Source organism: Hippichthys cyanospilos, chromosome 15 (genome assembly GCF_059441005.1).
Source record: "Hippichthys cyanospilos isolate Australia breed blue-spotted pipefish chromosome 15, RoL_Hcya_1.0, whole genome shotgun sequence".
Lineage (NCBI taxonomy): Eukaryota > Metazoa > Chordata > Actinopteri > Syngnathiformes > Syngnathidae > Hippichthys > Hippichthys cyanospilos.
In genome coordinates, this window is record NC_142383.1 from 19,366,248 (window position 1) to 19,390,526 (window position 24,279).

Genomic DNA, 24,279 nt, shown 5'->3' on the forward strand with positions numbered 1-24,279 from the left:
GCATGCGCGGCAGTGACGTCGCGGCCCCGCCCGCTCAACCCGGACGTGACGGCCGATGACGGCCGGAGCTCGCTTCGCTGCCTGTTGTCGTTCGCTTTCGCGCTCCGGACGCGCTCCCTCGGCGAGCCCGACAGACGGAGCGTTCCGTCCCAAGCGGCGACGGCGAGACCTCGCCGCCGGCCGGGCAAGGCCACTCAAGGTAAGCGGTCGCGACGTCTCCGCTCGCTAGCATGCCCGGCGACGCTAGCCGGCGGCGACAATCCGGAGCGGAGCTTTCGCTCCCCGCCCGCTCTTTTGCCCGTCGAACGGGACTCGGCGCACTCGAGGGCCGAGCTACCGAATCATTGGGAGGACGGCCCGCCCGATGACGTCGGCGGGGAGGGGCGTAAAAACAGAAAAACACGATGCCGCTTTTCCACCTGCGGCGCCAGTCGGGTGCTTAGGTGTGGAACTTCAGTCCTCGAGGGCCGGTATCCTGCTGGTTTTGCTCTTTTCGCTCCCGATTCAAATGACGAGCTTGAAAATGATGCTAATCATTACAACCGGGTGTGTTTCGGGGAGAAAACCTGCGGGAGTACGACACCTGCGGTCTAGTGAGTAGTCCGTTGCGTTCAAGTCACTCGGGGGATGGGGGGGCACGCAGAAATAGCCTTCATTCAGACCGTAAGCAAAAAGAAAAGACGAAAAGAGCGGCAAGTAGGGCAATCGTCTCTGATAAACGCCATCCAGCAATGTAGCTGCGTTTTTTAAACCGCTCGCCGTAAGGTTCATTTAGGCTTCTACCCGATTCGGAGGTGGTCTGGTCGGGGACCCGCTCGGTCCCGGCTCTACATCCGGAAGCAAAACGCCAGGGAAACGGTGCAAGGCGGATCTCGGCGTCACCGGTTTAGTTGTGAGTCGTTACCTTTGAAAAGCGACGCGTTCCCGAGCGGCGAGAAATGCCGACGGCGGACTTGTGCCACACGGCGCCAGAAGGCGTTTACGCGCGCCAAGGTCGGTCACTTGAAGCGGAATCCTCACCGGCCGAGCGGCGAGAAATGCCGACGGCGGACTTGTGCCACACGGCGCCAGAAGGCGTTTACGCGCGCCAAGGTCGGTCACTTGAAGCGGAATCCTCACCGGCCGCTCGGCTCGGGCTTTTCCAGCCGCTAGGTTCCGGCATCCGCGGATCGGTCCGCCGTCTCTGCGGCCGTCGCCATGAGCGGGGCGGCGCTGGGCGCGGAGATGGTGGTGGTGTTCTTCCTGGCGCTCTTCCTGCTGCATCGCTACGGAGACTTCCGCAAGCAGCAGCGCATGGTCCTGTTCGGAACGCTGCTGGCCTGGTACCTGTGCTTCCTCATCGTCTTCATCCTGCCGCTGGACGTCACCACGGTGGGTGGGGTCGGCGAGCTGTCGCGGGCCTCGGGCGAGCTCTCGCGGGCCTCGGGCGAGCTCTCGCGGGCCTCGGGCGAGCTCTCGCGGGCGTTTCTCAACCGCGCCCCTCCGCAGACCATCTACCGGCAGTGCCGGAAGGACCGGCGGAACCGGGCCGCCGCCCCGTCCAACCTGACGTCGGGGAACGCGTCCTGGGCGCCCGCGCCGAGGTGGGTGCGGCGGGCGAGCGCCCGCGCCGGCCCGGACTCACCCCGCCTCCTCCCGGCAGCGCGCCGCCGCCGTGCTACGAGCCGTGGAGCTCCATCCCGGACGGCGTCATGCCCGTCTTCTGGCGGGTGGTTTACTGGACCTCCCAGAGCCTCACCTGGTCAGTGCGCGCCCGTCGTCCCGGCATGGCATTTTTTCCCGTGTTCCGGGCGGGACGCGACCGACGTTGCGCCCGGCCCGCCTCCCCCAGGCTGCTGCTGCCCTTCATGCAGTCGTACGCCCGCTCGGGCGCCTTCTCCGCGGCCGGCAAGGTCCGGACGGCCCTGATCGAGAACGCCATCTACTACGGGAGCTACCTGCTCATCTTCGGCTCGCTGCTCATCTACGTGGCCGTCCACCCCGAGTTGCGCCTGTCCTGGTCAGAGACCCCGCCGGCCCTCGGCCCGCGCCGTCGCTAACGGCGCCGCCGCCGCCGCCGGCAGGAACGAGCTGCAGACCGTCGGCATCACGGCGGCCAACACCTGGGGCCTGTTCCTGCTGGTCCTGCTGCTGGGCTACGGCCTGGTGGAGATCCCTCGCGGCTACTGGAACGCCTCCAGGCACGGGCACATGCTCCTCAAGACCTACTTCAAGGCCTCCAAGCTCATGACGGAGAAGGCGGACGCCGAGGAGAACCTGGAGGACGCCATGGAGGCGAGCGCGCTCGTTCGGCAAAAACTTCCGGCCCCCCGGCGGGCCTTTTGCTGCCGCCGAAATGAGCGAGGGTCGCTCCTATCAAACGGTTCCCCCCGGGAATCCTCCGCCCGCGGCCCGGTTTTGCGCAAAACACGGATCGTCCGGCCGCGCGGCCCCGGGCGCGGCTTTCGCCGGCTCGGACGTTTTGGACGGTCAAACTTTCCGAGCCGCGGGAAGCTCTTCTCGCTTCTTCTCTTCCCGGATGAGTTTGGCGCGAGTGGACTCCGGCCCTCGCCCGTTCCCGTCTGGACCGGCTCGTGCCGGCGGCGCGCGGCGAACGCTCGGAAGGGCATCGCCGAAGGACGGGGGGCGCTGAGGGCGCGGGCTCGACTTTGCCACGCGGTTAACGGCCGGGAAGACTCGGGCCTAACCCGGAAGGGAGCCCGGCTTGCCCGACGGAGAGCCGCGTATTTTGCGGGCCGGGACGAAAAGCGCGCCGCCCATTTTGTTTTTCCCGCCTACCGGTCTTTCAGGAGGTGAGGAAGGTGAGCGAGGCGGTCAAGTACAACCACCCGCTGAGGAAGTGCGTGGACACCATCCTCAGGAAGGTGAGCGCCGCCTTCCGCGTCGGGCCCCGCCTTCCCCCGCGCGTCCGACGTGAACGCCGGCCCCCAGTGCCCGACAGACTACCAGGACAAGCTGGGGCGCAACATGGACGACTACGAGGACTTTGAGGACAAGCAGACCTTCCCGAGCGAGAGGAGTCTGGTCAAGCTTCACAAGCGGGTGGGCGCAGGCGGGCGCAGGCGGGCGGGCGCCGGCGCGCCAACGGGCGCCGGCGCGCTAACGGCCGCCGGCTAACGGCGGCGCCCCAACGGCCGACAGGTGATCTACGCGGTTCAGCGGCACAAGCGCACCCGCGTGCAGTGGCGCATGCTGCTGCAGGAGGCCTTCCACCTGGAGGACGTGGCCAAGAACGAGAGCGGCTCGGCGCGCCGCTTCGTCCGCAGCTTCCCCCCCGCCCAACCCCCGGGCTGGTTCCGCAGATACGTCTACACGCCCGTTGCAGGTCAGCGAAGGGGAGGGGACGCGCTCTCGGCAAGTCGGGGCCGCGGCCGGCGCTTCCCCTCCTTCGCGACGCGCTCGGGTCGACCGGCCGCCTCTGTGAAGATCTGCCGAGCGCCTCCGATTCTTGCGCTCTCGCGGCCCCGGGACGGCGGAGGCGGCGGGCCTCGGGCAGACGGCTCCGTTTTGTCCCCTCTCAGAGTGGTACTGGGAGTGTCTGCTGAAGCGCGGCTTCTACCGCGTGCTGGCCGCGCTCCTGGGCCTGTTGGGCGCCGCCGTGGTCTGGTCCGAGTGCACCTTCTTCAGCACCCGGCCCGTCCTGTCGCTCTTCGCCGTCTTCATCCGGCTGGCCGAGCGCGACGACAACTACGTCTACATCCAGGTGGGACGCCTTTCCCTCTTCTTCGGGCCGCCCCGCCGGCGGAATGGAAGGCGTCCCTTTGTCTAGCCGGCTGTGCCCGCCAGGTGTTGTGCTTCGTCACCATCTTCTTCCTGTGCACGTGCGTGTACTCCACGGTGTTCCGCATCCGCGTCTTCAACTTCTACTACCTGGCGCCGCACCACCAGACGGACGCGTACAGCCTGCAGTTCAGCGGCATGTGAGCCTCGCCCGGCCCGACCGCCCCCTCCCGCCCGGCCCACGTTAAACAGGCCCCCCCCCCCAGGCTCTTCTGCCGCCTGACGCCGCCGCTGTGCCTCAACTTCCTGGGTCTCATCCACATGGACGCCGCCATCTCGCACCAGGACAAAGAGCAGACGGCATACACCTCGGTAGGAGGCGTTGGCGTTGTTGCCGCCGGCGACGCCCCTCACCCCCCCTCACCCGCTCCCCCCGCCCGGCAGATCATGGGCTCCATGCGCGTGCTGTCCTTCGTGGCGGACGGCTTCTACATCTACTACCCCATGCTCATCGTCATCCTGTGCATCGCCACCTACTTCAGGTAAGCGGCGGGCGGCGGCGGGCGCGGCGCGGCGGCCTGACGCCGTCCGCCGGCTTTCCGTTCCAGCCTGGGCACCCGCCTGCTCAACCTGCTGGGCTTCCAGCAGTTCATGGGCGACAGCGAGCTCACGTCGGACCTGGTGGACGAGGGCAAGGAGCTGATTCGCCGAGGTGAGCCTCTCGCGCCTCCCGCCCCTCCCGCCCCGCCCGCGCCGTCGCTCACCCGCCCGCGTGTGTCCGCCCGCAGAGAAGCGGAAGCGCCAGCGGGCGGAAGACGGCGAGAACAGACGGCGCGTGAGTTGCGAGAAGCGTTGAGGCGGGAACCCAACGTTTCCTTCCTTCCGAGCGTTTCTTTTCAAGGCGAAGGTTTGGTTGGGTTCCGCGAGCGTCTTGCGCCAAAGGAAAAGTCCCGTTGGAATGCCGCGGGCGCCGACCTGACTTGAAACCGAGCCTTTTTCCTCGCTGGCGTCCGGCAGGAGTGGAAGGAACGCTACGGCGACCCCCGGGAGGAGCTGAGCGCCAGGGGCGGGAGCAGCCACGAAATGCAGGAGACCGGCTACTCGGACGCCGCCGACGCCAGACGTCAGTACCGCCTTTTCCCGGCGCTCCGCCCGACCGCGCGCGCCTTTCTGGCGCGCTCCGAAAATGGCCACGTTTCTCTCCCCCGCCCCGAAATCCCCATCGTCGTCCGTCGGCCCGATCCGTTTTGGCGGCGGCGGCGGCGCAATTTTAGCGGGCAAGTTCTGCCGCTCCGCCGAGCGCGACCGCACGGAGCTGCTGCGGGACCAAGAGCCCCTGGACTTCAACGCCGACGCGTTAGCGGAGGACGCCGACCAACGGGACGGAGGGAGGTAAAAGCCCCGCCCCTGCGCGGCGCCGGGCTCCCTCGCTGATGCCCCTCCTCCCGCTTGGTTTTGTTTGCGCCGCACAGAGCCGGCGGCGGCGCCGGCCGCTACCTGTCCATGTCGTCGTCCCGCGGCCGCATCTTTGACGACGTCTGAGCGCCGAACGCGGACGCGTGCCGGCGGGGCCAGAGGGAAAGCCCGCCGGCCTTCTGACTTTCCGCACGCGCGTTTGCGCGCTGGCCCTTAAGAGCGAATCGCAACAACGCTCCCCCCGTCGAAAAAAGATCATCGCTGACGAAAAAAAAAAATCTGCAAGCCAAACGAGACACAAGAGCAAATCAGGAATTGTAAACCTAAAAAAAAACAAAAAAACACTTGACATCAGGAATGGACAGCAAACAAAAAATGCACACATTACAAAAGACAAGCGCACAAAAAAAAAACCCCACTTTTCCCTGGCGGAGGTGCCGCGGGATGGACTCAAGGCTGATTAGGCGTACTCGGCGTTCATCTTCAAGTAAAAACATATTTCGTCTTCATTTCGCCAATCATTTTCTTTTGTTGCTGTTTTTTTATGCCTTTTTTTTTTGCTCAGTCTTTGTGACTCGCACTCGAGGGCCAGTGTTTTGCCACGCGTGCCGCCGTTTGTATGGTGTTATTTATATGAGCTATTTATGCCCGTAGCGCGGCCCGTTCCCTTGTGCCAGTCAAGCGTCAATAAAGACGGCCGGCGCGCCGACACAAACCGGCCTGGATGCTTTCAAGAGGGTTCGGGCTTTCGAACTATTTTTCTGGGAACGTGGATGTAGAAACGGAAGGCCCTCTGAAAGGGCTTCAATCAGAAGAAACCTTCAGAAGGAAAGGCGGGCGGAAGGCGGGCGGGAGGAGGGCGGGAGGAGGCCCCTTCCGAATGACTGCCACAAAAGCAATCAAGCCCCATGACCTGAGGCAAGTTTTTCCAAAGTCAGTACTTCAGTACTTGACCGATTTGTTGAAAAAAGGAAGGCGGTCGCCTTCTCTCCGGAGACGGCCTTTCGCCGGCCCGGCCCGGCCCGGAAAGGAAATGCGTTGATTTTTCCCAAACGTCAAGGTGATTGGCGCTTCCCGGCCACCGTAAATATTCGGCGAAACGATTAGCGGCAACGTCGACAGAAGCCGCTCCGAGCACGCCGACTTTTGCGGAATTCGTCCCGCTCCAAAACCAACCAAAGTATTTGTCGCCTAACTTCTTGGTTCAGACACAACCGCTCTCGTTTTCCAAATGACTCGCAAACGCGGAGGTGCCGTCGGCCGCATTTCGTCGCATCTTTTATTTCGAAACGCGAGCCGGAAGTGGTCGTTTTGGACGAGCTTAACGCCGCTTTCCTTTGCCGGGGTCGCCGATCCTTCTGGAAAAAAAGAAAAGAAATTCTTTGACGGTTTGCCGCTCGAGCCGTTTGTCGCCCGATCTCCCTCAAATGACATTTGGGGGAGACGTTTGCTGACACGCCAGGAGAAAGCGCGGCACAATTTCGGTTCGGAAAATCAGGTCAGTTACGCTCACGATGTCCGACGCTAAAGACAGTCAGCCGCGGCCGCTCGCTTTAACCCTAACCCGGTCACGATTCCCCGCCGCGCGTGTGTTTTGCGCCGCGCCGCGCCGCGCCGCGCCGCGCCGCTTTTCTTTTCAGAACATTCTTCGGAACCGCGTTGGCTCCGATCGCCTACTCGGGGGAGCTTAGCGGGGCCCAAATCTCGCGAGAACACTCGTCCGTATTCGGGCAAAGGGCTTCCAACGTCACCGCAATGACGGCTTGTTTGTTTCTCGCCAGCCGCCATGCTGTCCCGCCCCCCGTCGGGAGCGCCGCCTCAGCAGAACGGTGGGTTGCTTTTCCGACGGACGTCCCGCCCCGCCCGAGCGGATGGCCCGACGTACGGTCTGTTGGTCTTGCAGTCGCCGCTCAGGGCCAGCGGGGCCAAGGTCCCCGGAGGCCCGGCCCCCGGAGTCCCGGCCCCCGGAGTCCCGGCCCGCAGCTCGCCTGCCCTTGCGCCTCTTTGTTGCCCCGCCTCCTGGCCGCCCACAGGATGGAGGTGCGACGGCTCCTGCGCGGGGCCCTGGTGTCGTTGGGCCGGCGAGTGGAAGCCCTGGAGAGGGCGGGCGGCGCCGGGAGGAGGAGCCGCAAGAGGAAGCGCGGCCGCGCCGCCTCGCGAGAGGACGCGCGCCCCGGTGAGGCGCTCCCGGGCGAGGCGCTCGCGCGCCCGGGCGAGGCGCTCGCGCGCCCGGGCGAGGCGCTCGCGCGCCGGCTTTGCTTTCCGGCGCCCGGCCACAAGGTGTCCCGTCCCGTCCGGCCTTTTAGCTCCGGACGCAACCCCCGCTCGCCCTCGCTCGGGCGGCGGACCGGAGGGGGGCGACGGCGAAGGGGAGGAGCGGCGCCTGGCCGTCTGCCGGACGGGAGGCGGAGCTACGGAGCACGCGCCTCTCACGCTCTTCCACTTTGACTCCAGAGGGCGGGAGGGCGGCCCGTCGCTCCGGGCCGCCGGCGTGCTGGTCGGGCGCAACGGTTGCAGGTGGGAGCGCCGCCGCTTCCCCGCGCAGAGGCCGGGACGGAACGCCCCCTTTCTGTCCCCGCAGCTCCTCCGTCCGGGACGCGCTGGACTTCCTGCGAGCCTTGAGCGGCCAGGCGTCGGGCTGGCCCCCGTCCCGGCGCCAGTGGCGCTTCTCCGACTTTGCGCCGCGCCGCGCGGCCGGGGGCCGGTGGCCCGGCGCCGCCCCCCTGCTGCGTCTGTCCGCGGCGCCGTCGGCCGGAGCCGGCTGGAACCCCTGGCGTTGCCCGCGGGACCGGACGGCCCCGCCCAGTCTGGCCCTGGATCACTGGTGGGTTCGCGGCGGCCTGGCCCGCCCGCCCTCGCTCACGGCCTCTCTTCTTCCGCGGGTAGCTACGTGCGAGCGGGCCAGCCCGGGTCCGTCGGGCCGCGCGCCGCCTTTCCCGGCGCCGCGACCCGCAGGCGGACGGGGCCAAGAGGCGGGAAGCCACGCCTCGGCCCGCCTCTTCCCCCGCGCCCCGCCGACGCCGCCTCGTCCCCGCTCCCGCCGGCGGCCGAGGAGGTGGGCGCGTTCCGGGCGAGCGGGAGGGGGCGCGGCTTGACCGGCCCCGCCTTTCAGAAAGCCGAGCGCGTGTCGCAGATCCGAATCCGGCGCTCGGCGCCGCGAGAGACGCGGCTGACGCCCATGGGGCTGCCCAAGGCCAAAAGGTGAGCGGCGCGGGGGCCCGCCGCACGGGGGCCCGCCGCACGGGGGCCCGCCGCACGGGGGCCCGCCGCACGGGGGCCCGCCCCCACGGGGGCCCGCCGCCCGCGCCCAACCTTTGCCCACTTTCAGGTCCAGGAAGAAGGAGTTCAGCGTGGAGGAGATTTACACCAACCAGAACTACAAGTGTCCCAGCGCCAACAGGTAAGGCGGGCGGGTGGGCGGGGCCGCGGCACGGAGAGCCCACCCCGGCCCGCTTTGCCGTCCAGGAGCCTGGAGACCATTTTTGAGGAGCCGCAGGAAAAGGACGGGGCCCTGCTCCTGATTGGCCTGCGGCGCCGGCGGAGGCTCCTCCTCTTCCCGGACTTCACTCAGCCCAGGAAGAGGAAGAGACCCCAAGGTAAAAAAAAAAAAAAAAGAAACAGCACGCGACTGCTCCGGATATATTTGATCAACGGGGACGGTGGGCGGTCTTGCGCTTTTTTGCGGCTTCTGCGTGCAGGCGCGGGACTTCCCGCTGCGGCGGCGCCAGCCAGAAAGCGCGCCGTCCGCCGGCAGCCCGGCGCCGACCGGGCCTCGGACCCGGACGCCATGCTGCTGGAGAGGCTGAGCGCGCTGGAAGACTTCCTGGCTCGCCAGGGTTCGGACGGATGACCTCGGCGCTTGTTGGCAGATGTTTTTCGGGGAAACAATAAACTTTGCCCGGGTGCTCCGGAGGTGGCCCGCAAACGTTCCGGCGTGTGTCTTTGGCTGAAAGGACGGAATGGCTCGGAAGAAGCGATTGAGCTTTTCCGCCAAAACCGGAAAGCGGCATAGAGCCGCTCCGCGCGAAGGCGGGCCGCCGCGTCGCCGTCCCGCTGGCGGCGCTGCCGCGCCAAACGTCGGAAAAAGCGTCGAGGAAGAAACGGAGCGAGCCGGTGGAAGCGCGGTCCGGCGTGACGTCATTGGAGCGACGCCGCGAGTCTTCCGCGAGCCCAACTCGTTTTCAACGCCGAAGGCTTCTCGATGACCGGAAGCGCATTTCTTCTTCATGAGCGCACGCGTGAGTGTCCTTTCAGCGCTTTCGCTCCGCGCGCCGCGCCGTTTGGCAGCGGGAACCGGTCGGAAAGTTTCTCTTTGTTTCCCGAACCGGATTTTGCAAACGGGACTAACCGAGGCCGAGTGGGGACCCGTGACCGTCACGTGTGCGCACGCGCACGCGCGCGCCCGTGTGCTTCACGGTCGGAGTCCAAACGCCCGATATGACAAACGTGATTTTTGAAAGCGTTTTTGGTAGCTGACACATTGAGACGTGTGAACAAAAGAAACATATCCTGCTTCGGTTCAGAGCCGTTCCGTAACGATTCCGTCAATGAACGCCCATTACATTTCTTTTTGTTCGTTCTTTTTTGCGGCCCTCAAACATAAGGAGAAAAGCGCCGCCAAATTTGACTGAATTTGAATGAATATTGTTGCTTCTACATATTTTCAGAGTTGGAATGCTTTTTTTTAAAGCGTTGAATTTCATTTCCGCTTTCTGAGCCAGCAGTTTGACAGACTTCGACTTGCGTTGACTATGTTCCGTTCCCATCCAGAATGAGGTTAAAAATGTCCCTAACCCAAAATGGAATCCTCCTGTTTGCTGCTTCCTGTGTGGGTGGTGCTGATGAGGCGTGCGCGCGCGCGCGCAGGTGTGTGTGTTGTACTTCGCTAAGAGCGCCGAGCTGAGCGGCCTGCGGGAGGAGCACTTGCAAGTGGACACGCCGATCAGCTGCCGGGACCTTTGGAACCGCCTGCTGGAGCGACACCCCGGGTGGGTGCGGCGCGAGCGGCTCAGCCGCGGGCGGGGCTTGACCCGCTCGGCTCGCGCCGCAGGTTGCGGGCTTTGCAGGGTCACGTGGTGCTGGCGGTGCGCCACGGCTACGTGGCCGTGGACCGGCGGGAGCCGCTGACGCTGCGGGACGGCGACGAGGTGGCCGTGGTGCCGCCGCTGAGCGGGGGATGAGCCGGGTGAGCTCCCCGATGCGGCGACGGGGGAGGGAGGGAGGCCGGATCGGTCCCGAGCAGGCTTCCCGCGCCGATCGCGGCGACCTCGGAAAAGGGCGAGCTTTCCCGCGCTCGACGGCACGCTTCGCGACGCCTCGCCACGCCCCGCGGCATTTTACGGCAAAGTGCGGTGAAGCGTCAGGGCGCTCGACTCCGTGACGCTTTGCGCTACTTTGCGCGGCGTTTGACGTTGGGCGCGTTACAGGACGCCGTGGCGCTTGAGTACACGACGCTCGACGGAACTCTCCAGCGCGCTCGCGGCACTCGACAACATCGGGCGCGTCCCAACAATCGTAACCTTTCCTACCGACGCTTGGCCAGACGGCGTCGTCGGAGGAGGAGGGCCGGGACACCTTCAAGCTGAGCCGCCAGCGGCTGTCGGTGGAGGAAGCGGTGGCGGCCGCGGGCAGCCCGTCCTGCGGCGCCATCTCCGTCTTCGTAGGTACGCGCGGCGCGGAGCGGAGCGGGCGGCCGTTTGGCCGGACCGGGATGAAGATGGGCGGGGCGCCCTCCGCAGGTACCACGCGCGAGGACCGCGAGGAGGGCCGCAGGGTGACGGGCCTGGAGTACGAGGCCTACGAGGCCATGGTCCCGTCGGAGCTGGCCCGGCTGTGCCGAGACGTGCGCGCGCGCTGGCCCGACGTGGCGCGCGTCTGCGTGCACCACCGCCTCGGGTCGCGCCCTTTCGCCGGCGCCGCGCTGACCCCGCCGCGCTGACCCCGCCGCGCGCCGCGCTGACCCCGCCGCTTCTCTCACCCCCCGCAGGTGGGTGCCGGTGGGCGAGGCCAGCGTGGTGGCGGCCGTCTCCTCGCCTCACCGCCGCCAGGGCCAGCTGGCCGTGGCCCACCTGATGGACGGCCTGAAGGCCAGCGTCCCCGTGTGGAAAAAGGTGGGAGGGTCCCGTCGGCCGGCCCCGACCGCCCGCCGTCGGCCGGCCCCGACCGCCCGCCGTCGGCCGGCCCCGACCGCCCGCCGGCCCCGCCGCGCTCACCCCGCCGGCCTCTGCGCTTGGCAGGAAGTGTACGAGGACCGCGGCGCCAGCTGGAAGGAGAACGCCGAGTGCGCTTGGGCCGCTTGCCACGGAACGGCCGCCGCGCCCAAACACTGATTGCTCAATAAAAGCCGCGAGGCCCATGTTATGGATGAGCGCTCCCTTGTCCACAATGTGCCCCGGCGACCGCCCTGTCCCGAGTCCTACCGTCCCGAAGTCTCCCGTCGTACGCTCGGCTAAGAACACCCGAGTCATTCGTGAATTAAGCACAAATGTCCGGTCGCTTGAGGTACTAAAATGTCACGGGTTACTTTGCGGAATAACGGCTCTTTCATGTCACCGTTGTGTTTACAATTGTAAAACGGGCAATGTCAGCGTCGAAAAAGAACAAGGTACCGAAGCTTCGACGAAGATCGGCTGTCGTCGGCTCTTTCCGAGGTTTTTTTTTTTTTTTTCTCCGTTTCGGCACGTGAGCGGAAGCGACGAGGCAACCGGAAGCGCCCTCCTCCTGAGTGACGTCGACGCTGACCGGAAGCGCCCCGTCTCGTCTCGCGATCAGCTGACAGGCTGCCGGTCTGCCGACCGTCGAGCGAGAGAGCGAGCGAGCGAGCGGCTCGGGCTTCGTCCTCGCGGAGCTTCGCGCGGATTCCTAGAGCGGACCCCGATCGCAGACGGGCCGGACTTTTGGCCGCCTTCGGCCGAGCTCGGCGCTCCTCTCCCGGGGCGGGCCTGGCCTGGCCTCGCCGGGCGGCGGCGGCGGCCAGCCGGCCGTCATTCCTCGCGTCCGGCCTTCCCCGCCGCCGCGCTCGGAGCGCCATGGCCCTGGCGGAGGTCGCCATGCAGGGCCTGGCCGTGTTCGGCTTGCTGCTCTTCGTCGTGCTCTGGCTCATGCACTTCATGTCCATCGTTTACGTGTGAGTTGCCCCCTTGGCTTGGCTTGGCTTGCCGCGGCTAGGGTTAGCTCATCTTAGCTTAGCTTAGCCTAGCCGAGCCTCGCCAGGCCTCGAATAACCGACGGGGAGCTTCCTTTCCTTTGCTGCCGCTCACACTCGAAGCGCTCGGCAGTTTCGCTCCGAGTCGAACGAACCAAAGTAAATAAGTAATAAGTTTAATAAGTTAGTCGATCGACGGACAGCCAGACGGATGGAGCGCCTCGTCCCCGCGGTGTTTTGATCGGATGGCCGCTTATTCATCCTTTTTTTTTTTTTTTTGGGGGGGGGCGCTCAGAGGATCCTCAGTCCCCCTAAATGACCCCGTCTGTGCCCAGGCGCCTGCACCTGCACAAGAAGAGGTCGGAGGTCAAGCAGCCGGCGGGCGTGTCTCTGCTCAAGCCACTCAAGGGCGTGGACCCCAACCTCATCTCCAACCTGGAGACCTTCTTCACCATGGACTACCCCAAGGTAGCCGAGCCCCGACCTCGAAGCCGCCCCGCCCCCGTTCTGACGCGCGCGCGCCCCGACCTTCGGTGTGCAGTACGAGGTGCTGATGTGCGTTCAGGACCAGGACGACCCGGCCGTGGACGTTTGTAAGAAGCTCCTGGGGAAATACCCCAACGTGGACGCGCGCCTCTTTGTCGGTAAGCGCCCGACTGCGGCGAATCGGCCGGCGCAAAGTCGCGACCCTCAAAAAGAGCTCCGCCCAAAGAGAGCAAAAGCCGGGATCCAGCGCGTATTTTCATCTTCGCGCTTCCTTTCTCGCGCACCTCCTCGCGGCCGTCGGTCTCTCGCGCTCACCTCGCGCTCATTCCCGCGGCGGCCTTTTTGCTCCAAAAGGGGGAGGGCCAGCCCGCCCCTTACCCGGCAAAAGCTAATCCCCCGCGTCCTCGCCCGGCAGGGGGCAAGAAGGTGGGCATCAACCCCAAGATCAACAACCTGATGCCGGGCTACGAGGGCGCCAAGTACGGCCTGGTGTGGATCTGCGACAGCGGCATCCGAGGTGGCCCGCCGCCGTCTCGGCCCCGCGCCCCCCGCCGACGCTAACGTCCGCCCGCGCGCCTCGGCAGCGAAAGCCGACACGCTGACGGATCTGACCGACCAGATGACGGAGAAGGTGGGCCTGGTGCACGGCCTGCCGTACGTCGCCGACCGCCAGGGCTTCGCCGCCACGCTTGAGCAGGTGAGGCCGCCCGGCGCGGAGCTAGCCCCGCGGCCGAGGCTAACCGGCGTTACGCCGACGGGGCGGGTGAGTCCACTCGGCGCCGGGCCCGCGGCGAGCCGGCCGGCTGGCGGGCGGCCGTCACGGAAGACGCTAGACCGCTAGGAGGATAGCGGCGGGTGAGGCTAACCGGGACGGGCGGCTAGCTGGCGCCGGGCTACGGGAGCGGCCGAGGCTAACCGGGGCGGGGGCTCGCCCGAGCCGAGCGGCGCGGGGCTCACCGGCGCGCGGGGCTGACGGCGGGCCCGCCCGCCGGCAGGTCTACTTCGGGACGTCGCACCCTCGCTCCTACATTTCGGCCAACGTGATGGGCATCAAGTGCGTGACGGGGATGTCGTGTCTGATGCGCAAGGACGTGCTGGACCAGGCCGGCGGCCTGGTGGCCTTTGCGCAGTACATCGCCGAGGATTACTTCATGGCCAAGGCCATCGCCGACAGGTAGCGGGCGGGAGGGCGGGCGGGGGGGCTCGCCTGCGGCGCTCACCTGCAGCCGCCCCGCAGAGGTTGGAAGTTCTCCATGGCGACGCAAGTGGCCTTGCAGAATTCCGGCTCCTACTCCATCGGCCAGTTCCAGTCCCGCTTGATCAGGTGAGGCGAGGCGGCGCCGACCGCGACCCAGACGTTTGCGCGCGGACCGCGACCCGGACGTTTGGCTCGCGGCCCGGACGTTTGGCTCGCGGCCCAGACGTTTGGCTCGCGGCCCAGACGTTTGGCTCGCCGGCAGGTGGACCAAGCTCCGCATCAACATGCTTCCCGGCACGGTGCTGGAGCCCGTCTCCGAGTGCTTCCTGGCCAGCCTCATCATCGGCTGGGCCGCGCATTACCTCTTCAGGTGAGCCCCGGCCGCCTCCGTCGCCCCCCCCCCCCCCTCGCGGCCTGACCCGGGACGCCTGCGCGCAGGTGGGACATGATGGTCTTCTTCATGTGTCACTGCCTGGCCTGGTTCATGGCGGACTACGCGCAACTGACCGGAGTTCAGGTACGCGCCTTCCCGCCGACCGGGCGCGCCCAACGAAAACCCGCGAGCTGACCGGTGCGCGCGCGCGCGCGCGCGGCGCGGCGCCGGGCAGGGCGGGCCGCCCGGCTTCTCCAAGCTGGACTTCGCCGTGGCGTGGTTCATCCGCGAGTCCATGGCGGTGCAGATCTTCCTGTCGGCGCTCTGGGACCCCACCATCAGCTGGCGGACCGGCCGGTACCGGCTCCGATGCGGCGGCACGGCCGAGGAGATTCTGGACGTGTAGCCGCCCTCGCGCGGACCGCCGTATTTCTTTTCTGTGATTATTTATGTTGGTTTGGGCGCTATCGTTGGCGAAGGAGCAACGGCGGCGCCGTCTTTCTCCTCTTTTCCCCCCGTCGTCCCGCCAAATATTCCCGCAAACAGTGTTAGACACGCGGTCGGTCTTCTCGCGAGCGTCTCAGTGTTAGCCGGGTCGCAACATTTCCCCCCAACTAACGAGCGCCAAAGCCATTTTGCGCCCGCCGAACGGGGCGCTCCAAACCCGGGCCCGGGGGGAGGGGCGGGCGCCCGACGCCCTCTGTCGAGGCGGACCGAGCTCACGGCGGTGCCGAAGGAAGGGTCCGCAAAACGCTCCCGCGCTTTGCTATTGAGTCGTCGTCGGGAACGGAGGCTTGGTCGAGCGCCCGCCTCGTCGCTCTCCTCCGTCAGAGGGTCCCAACCGCAGACGACTCGCCAAATACGACGAGCGCTTTGCGCGGGGACGGCCCACGTTGGGGCCGGAAATGTTTGGACGCCCCCGCTTTTCGGCGTGGGCCGCGTTCGGACGCCGACGCGCGTTTTGGGGGCGCCGGCCCATTCCCCCGAAGCGACCGCCCTCCCTCATTTTAGTATCGGCTCCTGTCATAGCATTCGCGATTAGCAAAAGCGCCGGGGTTCGGCTGAATGACGTCACATTGCGGTGTCGGACGGGCCCGTGAGGCTGCGTCCAATCAAGACGTCGTTTCACGTTCTCGGCCGATCGACCAATCAGAGTAGAGTGCAGCATTTCATCACATCGTATCAATAAAGTTTTACCTTTGAAAGCGAGCTTCGCCTCGTGTGTGTGCTTGAGAGCGAGGGAGGCTTGAGTGGAGCGAACGTCGAAGAAGAAGAAGCTAACCCACTCACTCTTCGCAACGCGATTTCGGATGCGCGCCGACAACGCGCTAACCTCTCAGGCCCAACGGCCGCAGCCGGGATTCCGAGGCGAGCGCCGCTAAACATATACGCTAAGCGGGACGCCTTTGGTTCCGCTCTTCGAGAAGCGGACACAGCAGAGCGCGCTCTCATTGGCTCGGCGGACCGGATGAGGAACCCGTCGGCGGCAGGAAGTTCCGGTGGCCCGAAGTGGGTGAAAGGTGGACGAAAGAAAACCCAAGTGTCCTTTTTTTCTGCTCCGTCTCCTTTTTTTTCCCCTTCGGTTTTTTTTTTGTTTTCTCGCAGTCGTCATGCTTCCTAACACCGGGTGAGTTGGCGAACGCCCCCCACGTGAAATAGCTCCAAAATCATTTTGTTGCGGATGAAACGGTTGACGTAGTTGCGCTTAAACGTTCGCGCGGGGCGATTGGCTAGCACGAGCTGCGTCTCCACGAACAGGCGACTTCCATCGTCCCCGCATTTCGCGACAGAATACGCTTAGATTTTACCTTTCGAATCTTATCCGACGCCTTGGGCAAAATAGGGACCCGAGGCGTCCGCGGAGCCAGTCCTAATATGGACAGGCCGCCAGCCAACGGCAGAGCGCAAGCGCACAAAGCAACGAGAGCGACCGCGCGCGAAGGGCGTTTGAGGCGCAAGGTGGAAAGTGAAGTCGGGGCGGTGTGACGCAGGAAGTTGGCGGGCCGGACGCTGTTCATCACGGGCGCCAGTCGCGGCATCGGCAAGGCCATCGCCCTGAAAGCGGCCCGGGACGGCGCCAACGTGGTCATCGCCGCCAAGACGGCGCAGGCGCACCCCAAGCTCCCCGGCACCATCTACAGCGCCGCGGAGGAGGGTGCGTGCCAAGGCGCCGGCCCGCGCCCGGGCCCGTCTGACCCTTTGCTCTCGCAGTGGAGAGCCTGGGCGGGAAAGCGCTGCCGTGCGTGGTGGACATCCGAGACGAGCGGCAAGTCCAAGACGCCGTGCGGAAAGCCGTCGACAAGTTTGGAGGTACTCGTACTCTATTTCCCCAAACGTCCGGCGGAGTGACGTGACGCCGCGCCGCGCCGCGCCAGGCATCGACATCTTGGTGAACAACGCCAGCGCCATCAGCCTGACGGGAACCCTGCAGACGCCCATGAAGAAGGTGGACCTCATGCTGGGAATCAACCTGAGAGGAACATACGTCACGTACGGAGCTCGCCCGCCCTCCGTTTCCTTTTCGAGGCGTCGCCGGTTCGATTTTCGGCCCCGCTTTCTTTTTGTCCGAGCAGCTCCAAGTTGGTGATTCCGCACCTGCTGAAGAGCGGGTCCCCGCACATCCTCAACTTGTCGCCGCCTCTCAACCTCAATCCCATCTGGTTCAAGAACCACACGGGTGAGCGGCGGGTCGGGGGGGGGGGGGGGGGGCGGCGTGTCCTTAACAAGGGAAATGAGGCGTCCCCACCGTCTCGCCCGCAGCGTACACCATGGCCAAGTACGGCATGTCCATGTGCGTCCTGGGGATGGCCGAAGAGTTCCGAGGTCAAATCGCCGTCAACGCCCTTTGGCCCAGAACCGGTGAGCCGAACCCCCCGCCCGCCCGCCCGCCCGCCCGCGCTGACCGGCGCCCGCCGTCTCGCCAGCCATCCAGACGGCGGCCATGGACATGCTGGGCGGCGAGGGCGTGGCCAAGCAGTGTCGCACGGCCGACATCGTGGCCGACGCCGCCTACGCCGTTTTGTCGCGGCCCGTCAGCTTCACGGGTCACTTCCTGGTGGACGAGGACTTCCTGCGAGAGGAGGGCGTGCGGGACATGGACGCCTACGCCGTCCAGCCAGGTCGGTGGCCGCCGACGCTCGGCCCGTCTTTGGCGGCGACGCCGCGTCACGCCGCTCCCGGATCGCCGCGCAGGTCACCCGCTCCTGCCCGATTTCTTCCTGGACGAGGCCCCCGAGGTTCTGGCCCGGCAGATGGAGCGGCACGGTAAGACCCCTCCCCCCCGCGGCCCTTTTCGGGACGCGTTTTCCACGCTTGGCGGTTTCGCCGGCAGGGGCGACGCCCGCCTTCGATGCGCCGCCTCCTCCCGGCGGCCCCGTGGAAAGCACCTTTCGGGTGATCAGAGGCGTCCTCAGCGAGGAGCTGGTCAAGTCCACCAAGGCGCTCTACCAGTTTGAGCTCTCGGGTGAGACGGCCGCCCGGCAAAGCGCGGGGGGGTGGGGGGGGCACGCCCTCACCCGCCCTCACCCGCCCTCACCCGCCTCTTTGCTCCGCCTCCGGCCAGGGGAACACGCCGGCGTTTGGTTCCTGGACTTGAAGAACGGCGCCGGCGGCGCGGGGCAAGGCCGGCCGCCCGCCGAGCCCGACGTGGTCATGACCATGGACTCGGCCGTCTTCGCCAAAATGTTTGCGGGTGAGTGTTTTGGCTGACGCGGCCCCGCCAAGCACAAGGGGCCTCTGCTTTTGCCGCCTGACCTGTTCTTCGCACATCCGCGGCGCCTTCTTTTTTTTTCAGTTTCAGACTAATCTATGGAAGCTATTGGCTGAAAGTTGATGGTCTATATCGCGCGTGCCCATATCGCTTCTTTTTTGCGACCGCCGTTAGCGGGGCCCAAAATGCCGGGCGAGGGTTGGCCCAAACTAGATGGAGAAGCGCGGAGCTACGGCGGCGCCCGGCTCCCGCCGCCAGGCGTTAACACACTTTTGGCTTCAGGGCAGCTGAAGCCCACCGTGGCCTTCATGTCCGGGAAGCTTCGCATCAAAGGCGACATGTCGCTGGCCATCAAGCTGGAGAAGATGATGGGCCGCGTGTCCAAGCTGTGATGCCGTCGCCGCGCTAATAAAAAGTCCCACCGCCAATTTGCCCTTGTTTATTGAGCGCGCGGAAAGCAAATGAAAGCGGGCGGGGGGAGGGGCTAGGCCTGGTCCCTCCCGCCCTCGGCCGCGTCCCGCCTGGGCGGCATCCTCTCGTTGATGAGGTCCAGGCCTCGCGCCTCCTCGAAACTTTGGATCCTGTGCGGCGGCTTGAAGTCGCCTCGGGCTTCCTCCGCCTCCTCCGCCGCTGCGGCCGGGGGAAAAACAAAACAAAAAAAAGACGCCAGGCCGAGGTCGGACGCGCTCGGCGCCGACCGAACGGCGGAAAGTCTCACCGCTCCGCAGCGTGCGGCGTCCCCCCGACAGGACGCCCAGCGGCAGCGTCCCGGACGGCGTCAAGCCTTTGAGCTGCAGCACGCTCTCGTTTTCCTCTCTGCCAACGGCGGCCCGTTAGCGCGCCCGTTGGCACGCCCCCCCCCCCCCCGCCCGCGCTCTCACCTGAGCACGGAGAAGACTCGGGCCATCTTGCCGATGGCGCGGATCTTGTTCCGGATGACCTCCTTTCGGACGGCGGGGGCGCCGCCTGCAACGGCAACGTTAGTGGAGAGGGGGCGCCGCCGCGCCCGCTTCCCAAAGTCACCTTCTCCCGCGTCGTCGGCGTCCGTCATCAGCTCGTCGTCGGTGCAGATGTTCAGCACGTTCACCAGCATCTCCGTCACTGCGCAAAGGCCCTCCGCCGTCAAGCGCGCCGACCCGACCCCACCCGCCTGACCCGACCCGACCCGCCTGACCTTTCTCTCCGACGAAGGGCAGCGACCACGTGAAGACGTCCATGAAGTTGGGCAGCCAGTACGGATGCGGCGAACAGTTGAACTGACGGATGTTCATCACGTTGTTCTCGTACTTCAGCACCGCCGCTGGCGCGCGCACGCGCGCGTCATTTGCCCGTTCCGAGCTATGCTCAAAAAGCAAGCCCCGCCCGCCCCGTCTCGACTCGCGGCCTTCGCCAAAAGCGGACCCGCGAGTGCGAGGGGAAAACCCGCGGATCCGCTTGATGACGTCAGGCAAGTATTATTTCCGTAGGAAAACAGCCAACGACTTTGGGTACTCGATTAGATACTTTCTCGTTGTCGGCGCCGCCCCCCACGGAATATTTCGCCTTTTGGAAATTTGCAAGCCTTTATTCCTTTGTCGCGAAAAAGGCTCTCGGCCCCGCGCGGCGGAGCACTTCCTTCATTTAGCGCCGGCCGTTTTTAGACTTCGGCCGAACGCTTGAAAAAAAATGCGTGCGCGACCGCTGTACCCGGGACTGAACGTCGGGACTTTAAACCGAAAAAACAACGTGAAAACTTGGCCGAGCTAAGGAAAGCAATTGAATGGGGACGGTGAAAAAGGAAGGCCAAGCGTCAGCGCGCTCGCCGGCCGTCCGGCGCTCCGCGCGAAAGCCCGGCGGAGTTCCGCTTTACCTTTGTTGTTGTAGACGTCCAAGTAGTTGGGGGCCGAGAAGATGGTGATGAGGGACGGGAAGCCCGTGCTCTGACTCTTCCTGTACATGCGGTACCTGACGCGGGCGGCGCAGGGCTGCGTGAGCGGCGAAGGGGGGCTCGGCCCACCCGCCCGCCTCTTACCCGGCGTCCTGCGCCTCGTGCGCCCGTATGACCGACAGCAGGTTGTTGTTGGCGAGGAAGTCGCACACGGCCGCGTAGCTGCAGACAAACGGAGGCCGGGTGAGGCTCCGCCCGCGGGCCGGGCCGGGCCGGCCCGTCCCGTCCCACCTGTAGAAGTAGGAGCAGCCCCGCACGCCGTTGTGGCTGAAGTGGTCCTGGTTCTTCTCGGCGCCGTAGTCCTCGCCGGGGTCGGACCACAGCAGGTCGCACATGGGCCCGAAGGCCGGGGGCTCCTTGAAGCGTTCCAGCTGCGCGCAAAGGCGGCGGCGAGCGTTAAGCGGGGCGAGGCGGGGCGAGGCGGGGCGGGGCGGGGCGGGGCGAGGCGGGGCGGGGCGGGGCGGCCCGACCTTGCGGATGTCATCCAGAGTGCTGATCTCGGGACTCAGGCCCCCGTGGACGCACAAAAACTGCCGGTTGAGCAGCGCCGCCAGGGGGAGGCAGTCGAAGGCGTCCATGCACGCCTCGTACACGCCGTCCGAGTACTTGATGTTGCCTGCGCGCCGTCGCGGCCCCGTTAGCCCCGGAGCGGCCCCGTTAGACCCCCCCGGGCGGCACGGCGCACTCACACTCGCGCTTAAAGGTGAAGTACTCTGTGAGGTGCCGGCACTCGTGGTTGCCCCTGAGCAGGAACAGCGTGTCCGGGTAGTTGATCTTCAGGGCCCACAGGAACAGGACGCACTGGCGAGGCAGAGGCGGGGGCGGCGTGAGCGCCCGGGGAAGGGCGGGCGCGCCCGCCAGCTTGATGGCGGCGCTCACCTCGATGCTGAAGTAGCCCCTGTCCACGTAGTCGCCCAGGAACAGGTAGCGGGTGGCGTCGGGGGAGCCGCCCACCTCGAAAAGCTTCATCAGGTCGAAGAACTGACCGTGGACGTCGCCGCACACTGCGGACACACGCTCAGCCGTGGGCTTCGCCGGGGCCGGCGACCGGCCGGCCTACCTGTGACGGGCGCGTCCACGTCCAGCATGCACTTCTCCTGCCGCAGGATGTCGGCGCCCTGCCGGATGACGCGCAGGGCCGCCTCCTCCTCCAGCCGGCCTTCCTTCAGCAGGTGCGCCTTCAGCACGTCCACGCGGGGGCGCCCGTCCGAGTAGAGCTCGCGCACGCTCAGCCGCGTCCCGGGCGGGTACGGCACAGCTGCGAGCACGGAGCCGGAAGCGCGCGCGATCCGTCAGCAGTCCGTCTGTCCGTCTGTCTGTCACGTTCCGACACGCGCGGACTAAAGTTCAATGGCTATTTGGGGCCAGCGGCCGTTAACTGCAATTGGGCGAGCCGTGCGCGGTGCCCGTGACGTCATCACGAAGCGCCTCAAACGGGCCGGGCGTCGAGCCCCGCGAGCGGCTAAGCTCCGCGGAAAAAAAGCGCCGAAGAAGAAGGCGAGGCGAACGTGAGGCGCTCACCTTTGACGGGCCGTTCCGTGGTGGACACTTTGTGCTCTTTGGCGGACATTTTGCGCCCTCCTCGGAGGCGGACGCCCGGGCTAGCCGAGGGGCTAGCTGCGTTAGCCGAGCCCCGCCCCGCCTCGCCGGGCCGGAGGTCAGTCGGAGTCGGTCCAGGGGGCCCGCGGGGCGCCCGACGGAATCGAAGACTTCCTGATGTTTGCTGCGGGGAGCGCGCGCGACTCGCAGGCGAAAGGAGGCGCGGCTTGGACGCGCCTGCGCACCGAGAGAGAGTCAGCGACTCGCTCGGCGCTCGACTGCGCGGGTCTGAGCGCCCGGCGGAGCGCGAGCGCCGTCCTTCCCGATGCCCCGCCCCCGCAAAAAACAACCGAGTCTTCGCAATCCTCGGAGGCCGCTCGATTGGCTTTGCGTTTCGGGGCGGGCTCCGCGGCCCGATCCGGTCAATGATTGACGGTCTTTCCGCACATGCGCGCTCTGCCAGCCGCCGGCTGCTCTTGAACTTCAACCCTCGCTCGACTGCAAAGTGAGCTCCGAACCGCGCTCCGTTTGGGGGGGTGGCACGTTTCTTCCCCCTCACCTTTGACCCCGGCAGGTGGCGTGACGTGCCCCCGAGCGCGCCAGCTCCGGCCCGACGCGGACGGACGCACGCATGCAGGTAAGACCCGAGCGCGGACGTCAGGTCGCCGGAGGTCAGGTGACTTTGGGGCCCAGCGGAACGGCGGAGGCCGCGCGCGGCTGGCCCTTTGGCCGCGGTGTCGCCGGACCTTTGGGGCGCGGGGGCCGAGCGGCCGGAAGAGGGTTAGGGTTGCGCCCCGTCGTTTGCCGGAAGGGAACGGCCCGCCAAGTCCCAGAGAAACCCAGTTTCCCCGGGTCGCGGCCATTGGCGAACGTCTGCTTTTTCCGTGCTTTTTCGGACCGACGCCGAAGCGGGGACGCTCCGCTCCCTCCGAAAAACCGGGTGGAAATTTCCCAAAAAGTGCCGTCGCCCCGAAACGTAAAAAAGCCCAAAGTAGGCGACGGACGAATCGTCCAAACGAAGAAACATTTCCTCGGAGGCGGCGCCGAGCGACTTTCCGCATTTCTTCGGCCTCCCCGCCCGGTCCAGATGACTGAAAACGCTCATCGGAGCGCGCCTCCGACGAGCCCCCCGTTTGAATCGGGTGCGCGGGGAGGGGCGTGCGCCGCGCCGGCCCTTCGGAGCTGCCTTTGGACGCCCCCGGTTTCCTTCGCTGCGGGCTGCCAGCGGATGGCGCCGAAGCAATTTTCGGACCGGAAGCGGGTTCAAAAGACGAGCGGGCATATATCCGGTTCGTCCCTCGGCTTTCGGAGCGCGCCTTCGACCTGCGGGTAGCCGCGACCCTTTGCCCTTCGGCCCTCGCGCCATACGTTTTCAACGGGAGGGTCGGGTCCGGAGCGCGGCCGGGCCGCTCGCCGAATGACGGCGCCTTTGGGCGCTTCTTTTCCTCCGGTCCTAAACCGTCGGAAACGTGGAGCCGTCGGAGCACGGGAGGCGGGCGGGAAACGCGGGTCCCTTCGCCCGGGGCCGGGGAAGGCGACCTTTCCGGGTCTTTGGCTCGGCCCCTCGTAGACCTGCCGCGCGCGCTTTGGGCTCTCCTTGACTTTTTTGACGGCGGGCCTAGCCGACGATTCGTTCCCGGACGTCGCCAGGAGAAACGTTCCCGACGGGCTCCGGCTCCGGCTCGGGCAGTTTTGTCTCGGGGGTCATCCGAGCCTGCTCGCAATTGCGTTTTAAGGCGCGCGAGGGAGGGCCCACGCCCTTTTTCTCTCAAACACACCCGATTCGAATGATTAGGATCCTTTTCCAGCGCCACGTTTAAAGGCAAACATTTCTAGCGTTCGGCGGGGAAACGCGGAAAAGAGGCGGGACCCCTCCGGGACGAGGGTGGCGCACCCACGGGCTAGGCGCCGGGCCGTCCGGGTTCGCGCGGCGGCTAGCCGAGCCAAAGTTTCTGCCCTGTGTCCGTTCCTCAAGGTGACGCCAAGCTAAACGGCGGCCGGCATGCCGACGGACGTGGCGGCGCCCCTCTTCCTGCCCCGGGAGGACCCGGCGTGCCGAGCGAGAAGCGAGAAGCGGGTGACCTTCGCCGACCACCGGGGCCTGCCCCTGGTCCGGGTCAAGGTCTTCTCCCGGTTCAAGGACGCCATCCGCGTCCCCGCCCGGGCGCGGCCGGCGGGCGGCGCCGAGGACGAGGAGCTGCTCCTGGACTTCGGCCAGCCGGCGCTCGACTACGTCTCCTTCCGCCGGACCCTGGACGGCGAGTGCGTGTCCCTGGAGACGTGCGCGCTGAAGGGGCGGACCCTGACGGGCACGGTCAAGGTCAAGAACTTGTCCTTCCAGAAGCGCGTGCGGCTGCGCGTCACCTTCGACTCGTGGGCCAGCCACCGGGACGTGGAGTGCGCCTACGTGGGGGACGCCTACCCCGGCGCCTGCGGCGACACCTTCTCCTTCAGCCTGGCCCTGCCGGAGCCCGGCCGCGGCGCCGAGTTCGCCGTCTGCTACCAGGCGGCCGGCGCCGAGTACTGGGACAGCAACCGGGGGCGCAACTACCGCGTGGTCCGGGCCCTGGACCGGCGGCGCGGGGACGACCGGCGGCGCGGGGACGCCTCGGGCGGCCTGGCCCGCGCCCGCCGGATCGCCCCCGACTGGCCCGGCTACGCCGGCTACGAGGACCTGGGCCCCTACTACTGAAGCCGGCGGAGGCTTCGAAGGGGATCTCGCCCGACAGCTTTTACGTGACGAAAATAAACCTTTTCAACTTTTCGC

The 24,279-nt window shown here is 66.4% G+C and overlaps 8 protein-coding genes across 16 annotated transcripts; 7 read left to right on the forward strand and 1 right to left on the reverse strand.

Moving 5' to 3' along the window:
* The first annotated feature begins 49 nt into the window (after positions 1-49).
* Positions 50-5,851, forward strand: lmbrd2b (LMBR1 domain containing 2b). The gene is made up of 18 exons (XM_088435755.1): positions 50-199; positions 1,146-1,371; positions 1,489-1,583; positions 1,643-1,741; positions 1,832-1,999; positions 2,064-2,274; positions 2,790-2,864; positions 2,932-3,042; positions 3,142-3,325; positions 3,522-3,703; positions 3,787-3,920; positions 3,987-4,092; positions 4,165-4,262; positions 4,329-4,432; positions 4,509-4,555; positions 4,738-4,843; positions 4,995-5,112; positions 5,193-5,851. Exons 2-18 carry the CDS (start codon positions 1,198-1,200, stop codon positions 5,260-5,262), a joined length of 2,082 nt encoding a protein of 693 aa, XP_088291881.1. The 5' UTR covers positions 50-199; positions 1,146-1,197; the 3' UTR covers positions 5,263-5,851.
* Positions 5,852-6,213: 362 nt separating this feature from the next.
* LOC148412274 (uncharacterized) lies at positions 6,214-9,065 on the forward strand. Of its 4 annotated transcripts, XM_088435764.1 has the most exons (10): positions 6,359-6,634; positions 6,918-6,965; positions 7,040-7,327; positions 7,443-7,653; positions 7,718-7,960; positions 8,023-8,191; positions 8,249-8,337; positions 8,465-8,536; positions 8,602-8,732; positions 8,835-9,065. In XM_088435764.1, the coding sequence occupies exons 2-10, from the start codon at positions 6,923-6,925 to the stop codon at positions 8,984-8,986; spliced, it is 1,398 nt and encodes a 465-aa protein (XP_088291890.1). In that variant the 5' UTR covers positions 6,359-6,634; positions 6,918-6,922; the 3' UTR covers positions 8,987-9,065. The 4 variants fall into 4 exon arrangements, with proteins under 4 accessions (XP_088291888.1, XP_088291890.1, XP_088291887.1 ...); XM_088435762.1 differs by lacking the exon at positions 6,359-6,634 and adding an exon at positions 6,214-6,316 and having other exon boundaries at positions 8,023-8,337; XM_088435761.1 differs by having other exon boundaries at positions 6,362-6,634; positions 8,023-8,337.
* Positions 9,066-9,217: 152 nt separating this feature from the next.
* Positions 9,218-10,706, forward strand: LOC148412275 (molybdopterin synthase sulfur carrier subunit). The gene is made up of 4 exons (XM_088435780.1): positions 9,218-9,374; positions 10,003-10,124; positions 10,187-10,321; positions 10,563-10,706. The coding sequence occupies exons 1-3, from the start codon at positions 9,363-9,365 to the stop codon at positions 10,314-10,316; spliced, it is 264 nt and encodes an 87-aa protein (XP_088291906.1). The 5' UTR covers positions 9,218-9,362; the 3' UTR covers positions 10,317-10,321; positions 10,563-10,706.
* Positions 10,193-11,544, forward strand: mocs2 (molybdenum cofactor synthesis 2). Its single transcript, XM_088435778.1, has 5 exons — positions 10,193-10,321; positions 10,679-10,799; positions 10,875-11,031; positions 11,123-11,246; positions 11,373-11,544. The coding sequence occupies exons 1-5, from the start codon at positions 10,313-10,315 to the stop codon at positions 11,463-11,465; spliced, it is 504 nt and encodes a 167-aa protein (XP_088291904.1). The 5' UTR covers positions 10,193-10,312; the 3' UTR covers positions 11,466-11,544.
* A 162-nt stretch (positions 11,545-11,706) lies between these two features.
* Positions 11,707-15,546, forward strand: ugcg (UDP-glucose ceramide glucosyltransferase). 3 transcript variants are annotated; one of them, XM_088435769.1, is made up of 10 exons: positions 11,707-12,262; positions 12,616-12,748; positions 12,822-12,924; positions 13,182-13,283; positions 13,351-13,463; positions 13,762-13,940; positions 14,004-14,090; positions 14,227-14,334; positions 14,403-14,481; positions 14,573-15,546. In XM_088435769.1, exons 1-10 carry the CDS (start codon positions 12,165-12,167, stop codon positions 14,741-14,743), a joined length of 1,173 nt encoding a protein of 390 aa, XP_088291895.1. In that variant the 5' UTR covers positions 11,707-12,164; the 3' UTR covers positions 14,744-15,546. The 3 variants fall into 3 exon arrangements, with proteins under 3 accessions (XP_088291895.1, XP_088291897.1, XP_088291896.1); XM_088435771.1 differs by having other exon boundaries at positions 13,855-13,940; XM_088435770.1 differs by having other exon boundaries at positions 12,846-12,924.
* A 155-nt stretch (positions 15,547-15,701) lies between these two features.
* hsdl2 (hydroxysteroid dehydrogenase like 2) lies at positions 15,702-18,474 on the forward strand. Of its 2 annotated transcripts, none has more exons than XM_088435767.1 (11): positions 15,702-15,964; positions 16,329-16,492; positions 16,549-16,647; positions 16,713-16,827; positions 16,911-17,014; positions 17,098-17,196; positions 17,262-17,456; positions 17,530-17,601; positions 17,669-17,800; positions 17,900-18,028; positions 18,329-18,474. In XM_088435767.1, exons 1-11 carry the CDS (start codon positions 15,948-15,950, stop codon positions 18,436-18,438), a joined length of 1,236 nt encoding a protein of 411 aa, XP_088291893.1. In that variant the 5' UTR covers positions 15,702-15,947; the 3' UTR covers positions 18,439-18,474. The 2 variants fall into 2 exon arrangements, with proteins under 2 accessions (XP_088291893.1, XP_088291894.1); XM_088435768.1 differs by lacking the exon at positions 18,329-18,474 and adding an exon at positions 18,131-18,301.
* Positions 18,470-24,042, reverse strand: LOC148412279 (protein phosphatase 3 catalytic subunit alpha-like). 3 transcript variants are annotated; one of them, XM_088435760.1, is made up of 13 exons: positions 23,877-24,042; positions 21,495-23,814; positions 21,034-21,231; positions 20,663-20,977; positions 20,444-20,589; positions 20,205-20,344; positions 20,058-20,135; positions 19,896-19,990; positions 19,221-19,346; positions 19,070-19,147; positions 18,928-19,012; positions 18,765-18,862; positions 18,470-18,676 (listed from the first exon to the last, which is right to left on the reverse strand). In XM_088435760.1, the coding sequence occupies exons 2-13, from the start codon at positions 21,541-21,543 to the stop codon at positions 18,531-18,533; spliced, it is 1,554 nt and encodes a 517-aa protein (XP_088291886.1). In that variant the 5' UTR covers positions 21,544-23,814; positions 23,877-24,042; the 3' UTR covers positions 18,470-18,530. The 3 variants fall into 3 exon arrangements, with proteins under 3 accessions (XP_088291886.1, XP_088291885.1, XP_088291884.1); XM_088435759.1 differs by lacking the exon at positions 23,877-24,042 and having other exon boundaries at positions 20,663-20,774; positions 20,853-20,977; positions 21,495-22,224; XM_088435758.1 differs by lacking the exon at positions 23,877-24,042 and having other exon boundaries at positions 18,928-19,147; positions 20,663-20,774; positions 20,853-20,977; positions 21,495-22,230.
* Positions 21,268-24,276, forward strand: ppp1r3b (protein phosphatase 1, regulatory subunit 3B). The gene is made up of 3 exons (XM_088435775.1): positions 21,268-22,017; positions 22,087-22,149; positions 23,488-24,276. Exon 3 carries the CDS (start codon positions 23,515-23,517, stop codon positions 24,202-24,204), a length of 690 nt encoding a protein of 229 aa, XP_088291901.1. The 5' UTR covers positions 21,268-22,017; positions 22,087-22,149; positions 23,488-23,514; the 3' UTR covers positions 24,205-24,276.
* The last annotated feature ends 3 nt before the right edge of the window (positions 24,277-24,279 follow it).

Excerpts from the sequence above, each read along its gene's own strand:
- lmbrd2b (XM_088435755.1), top strand. The coding sequence starts at position 1,198 with ATGAGCGGGGCGGCGCTGGGCGCGGAGATGGTGGTGGTGTTCTTCCTG. Across the intron at positions 2,275-2,789 it reads ACCTGGAGGACGCCATGGAG|GAGGTGAGGAAGGTGAGCGA; the intron begins GCGAGCGCGCTC and ends CCGGTCTTTCAG. Across the intron at positions 3,704-3,786 it reads ACAACTACGTCTACATCCAG|GTGTTGTGCTTCGTCACCAT; the intron begins GTGGGACGCCTT and ends TGTGCCCGCCAG.
- LOC148412274 (XM_088435762.1), top strand. The coding sequence starts at position 6,923 with ATGCTGTCCCGCCCCCCGTCGGGAGCGCCGCCTCAGCAGAACG. Across the intron at positions 7,961-8,022 it reads AGTCTGGCCCTGGATCACTG|CTACGTGCGAGCGGGCCAGC; the intron begins GTGGGTTCGCGG and ends TTCCGCGGGTAG. Across the intron at positions 8,537-8,601 it reads AAGTGTCCCAGCGCCAACAG|GAGCCTGGAGACCATTTTTG; the intron begins GTAAGGCGGGCG and ends TTTGCCGTCCAG.
- LOC148412275 (XM_088435780.1), top strand. Across the intron at positions 10,125-10,186 it reads CTGCTGGAGCGACACCCCGG|GTTGCGGGCTTTGCAGGGTC; the intron begins GTGGGTGCGGCG and ends CTCGCGCCGCAG.
- mocs2 (XM_088435778.1), top strand. Across the intron at positions 10,800-10,874 it reads CGCCATCTCCGTCTTCGTAG|GTACCACGCGCGAGGACCGC; the intron begins GTACGCGCGGCG and ends CGCCCTCCGCAG. Across the intron at positions 11,032-11,122 it reads TGCGTGCACCACCGCCTCGG|GTGGGTGCCGGTGGGCGAGG; the intron begins GTCGCGCCCTTT and ends CACCCCCCGCAG.
- ugcg (XM_088435769.1), top strand. The coding sequence starts at position 12,165 with ATGGCCCTGGCGGAGGTCGCCATGCAGGGCCTGGCCGTGTTCGGCTTG. Across the intron at positions 13,464-13,761 it reads TCGCCGCCACGCTTGAGCAG|GTCTACTTCGGGACGTCGCA; the intron begins GTGAGGCCGCCC and ends GCCCGCCGGCAG. Across the intron at positions 14,091-14,226 it reads TTCCAGTCCCGCTTGATCAG|GTGGACCAAGCTCCGCATCA; the intron begins GTGAGGCGAGGC and ends GCTCGCCGGCAG.
- hsdl2 (XM_088435767.1), top strand. Across the intron at positions 16,648-16,712 it reads AGCCGTCGACAAGTTTGGAG|GCATCGACATCTTGGTGAAC; the intron begins GTACTCGTACTC and ends GCGCCGCGCCAG. Across the intron at positions 17,197-17,261 it reads CGCCCTTTGGCCCAGAACCG|CCATCCAGACGGCGGCCATG; the intron begins GTGAGCCGAACC and ends CCGTCTCGCCAG.
- LOC148412279 (XM_088435760.1), bottom strand. The coding sequence starts at position 21,543 with ATGTCCGCCAAAGAGCACAAAGTGTCCACCACGGAACGGCCCGTCAAA. Across the intron at positions 19,347-19,895 it reads GGACGTCTACAACAACAAAG|CGGCGGTGCTGAAGTACGAG; the intron begins GTAAAGCGGAAC and ends TGCGCGCGCCAG. Across the intron at positions 19,148-19,220 it reads GCCCTTCGTCGGAGAGAAAG|TGACGGAGATGCTGGTGAAC; the intron begins GTCAGGCGGGTC and ends GCCTTTGCGCAG.
- ppp1r3b (XM_088435775.1), top strand. The coding sequence starts at position 23,515 with ATGCCGACGGACGTGGCGGCGCCCCTCTTCCTGCCCCGGGAGGACCCG.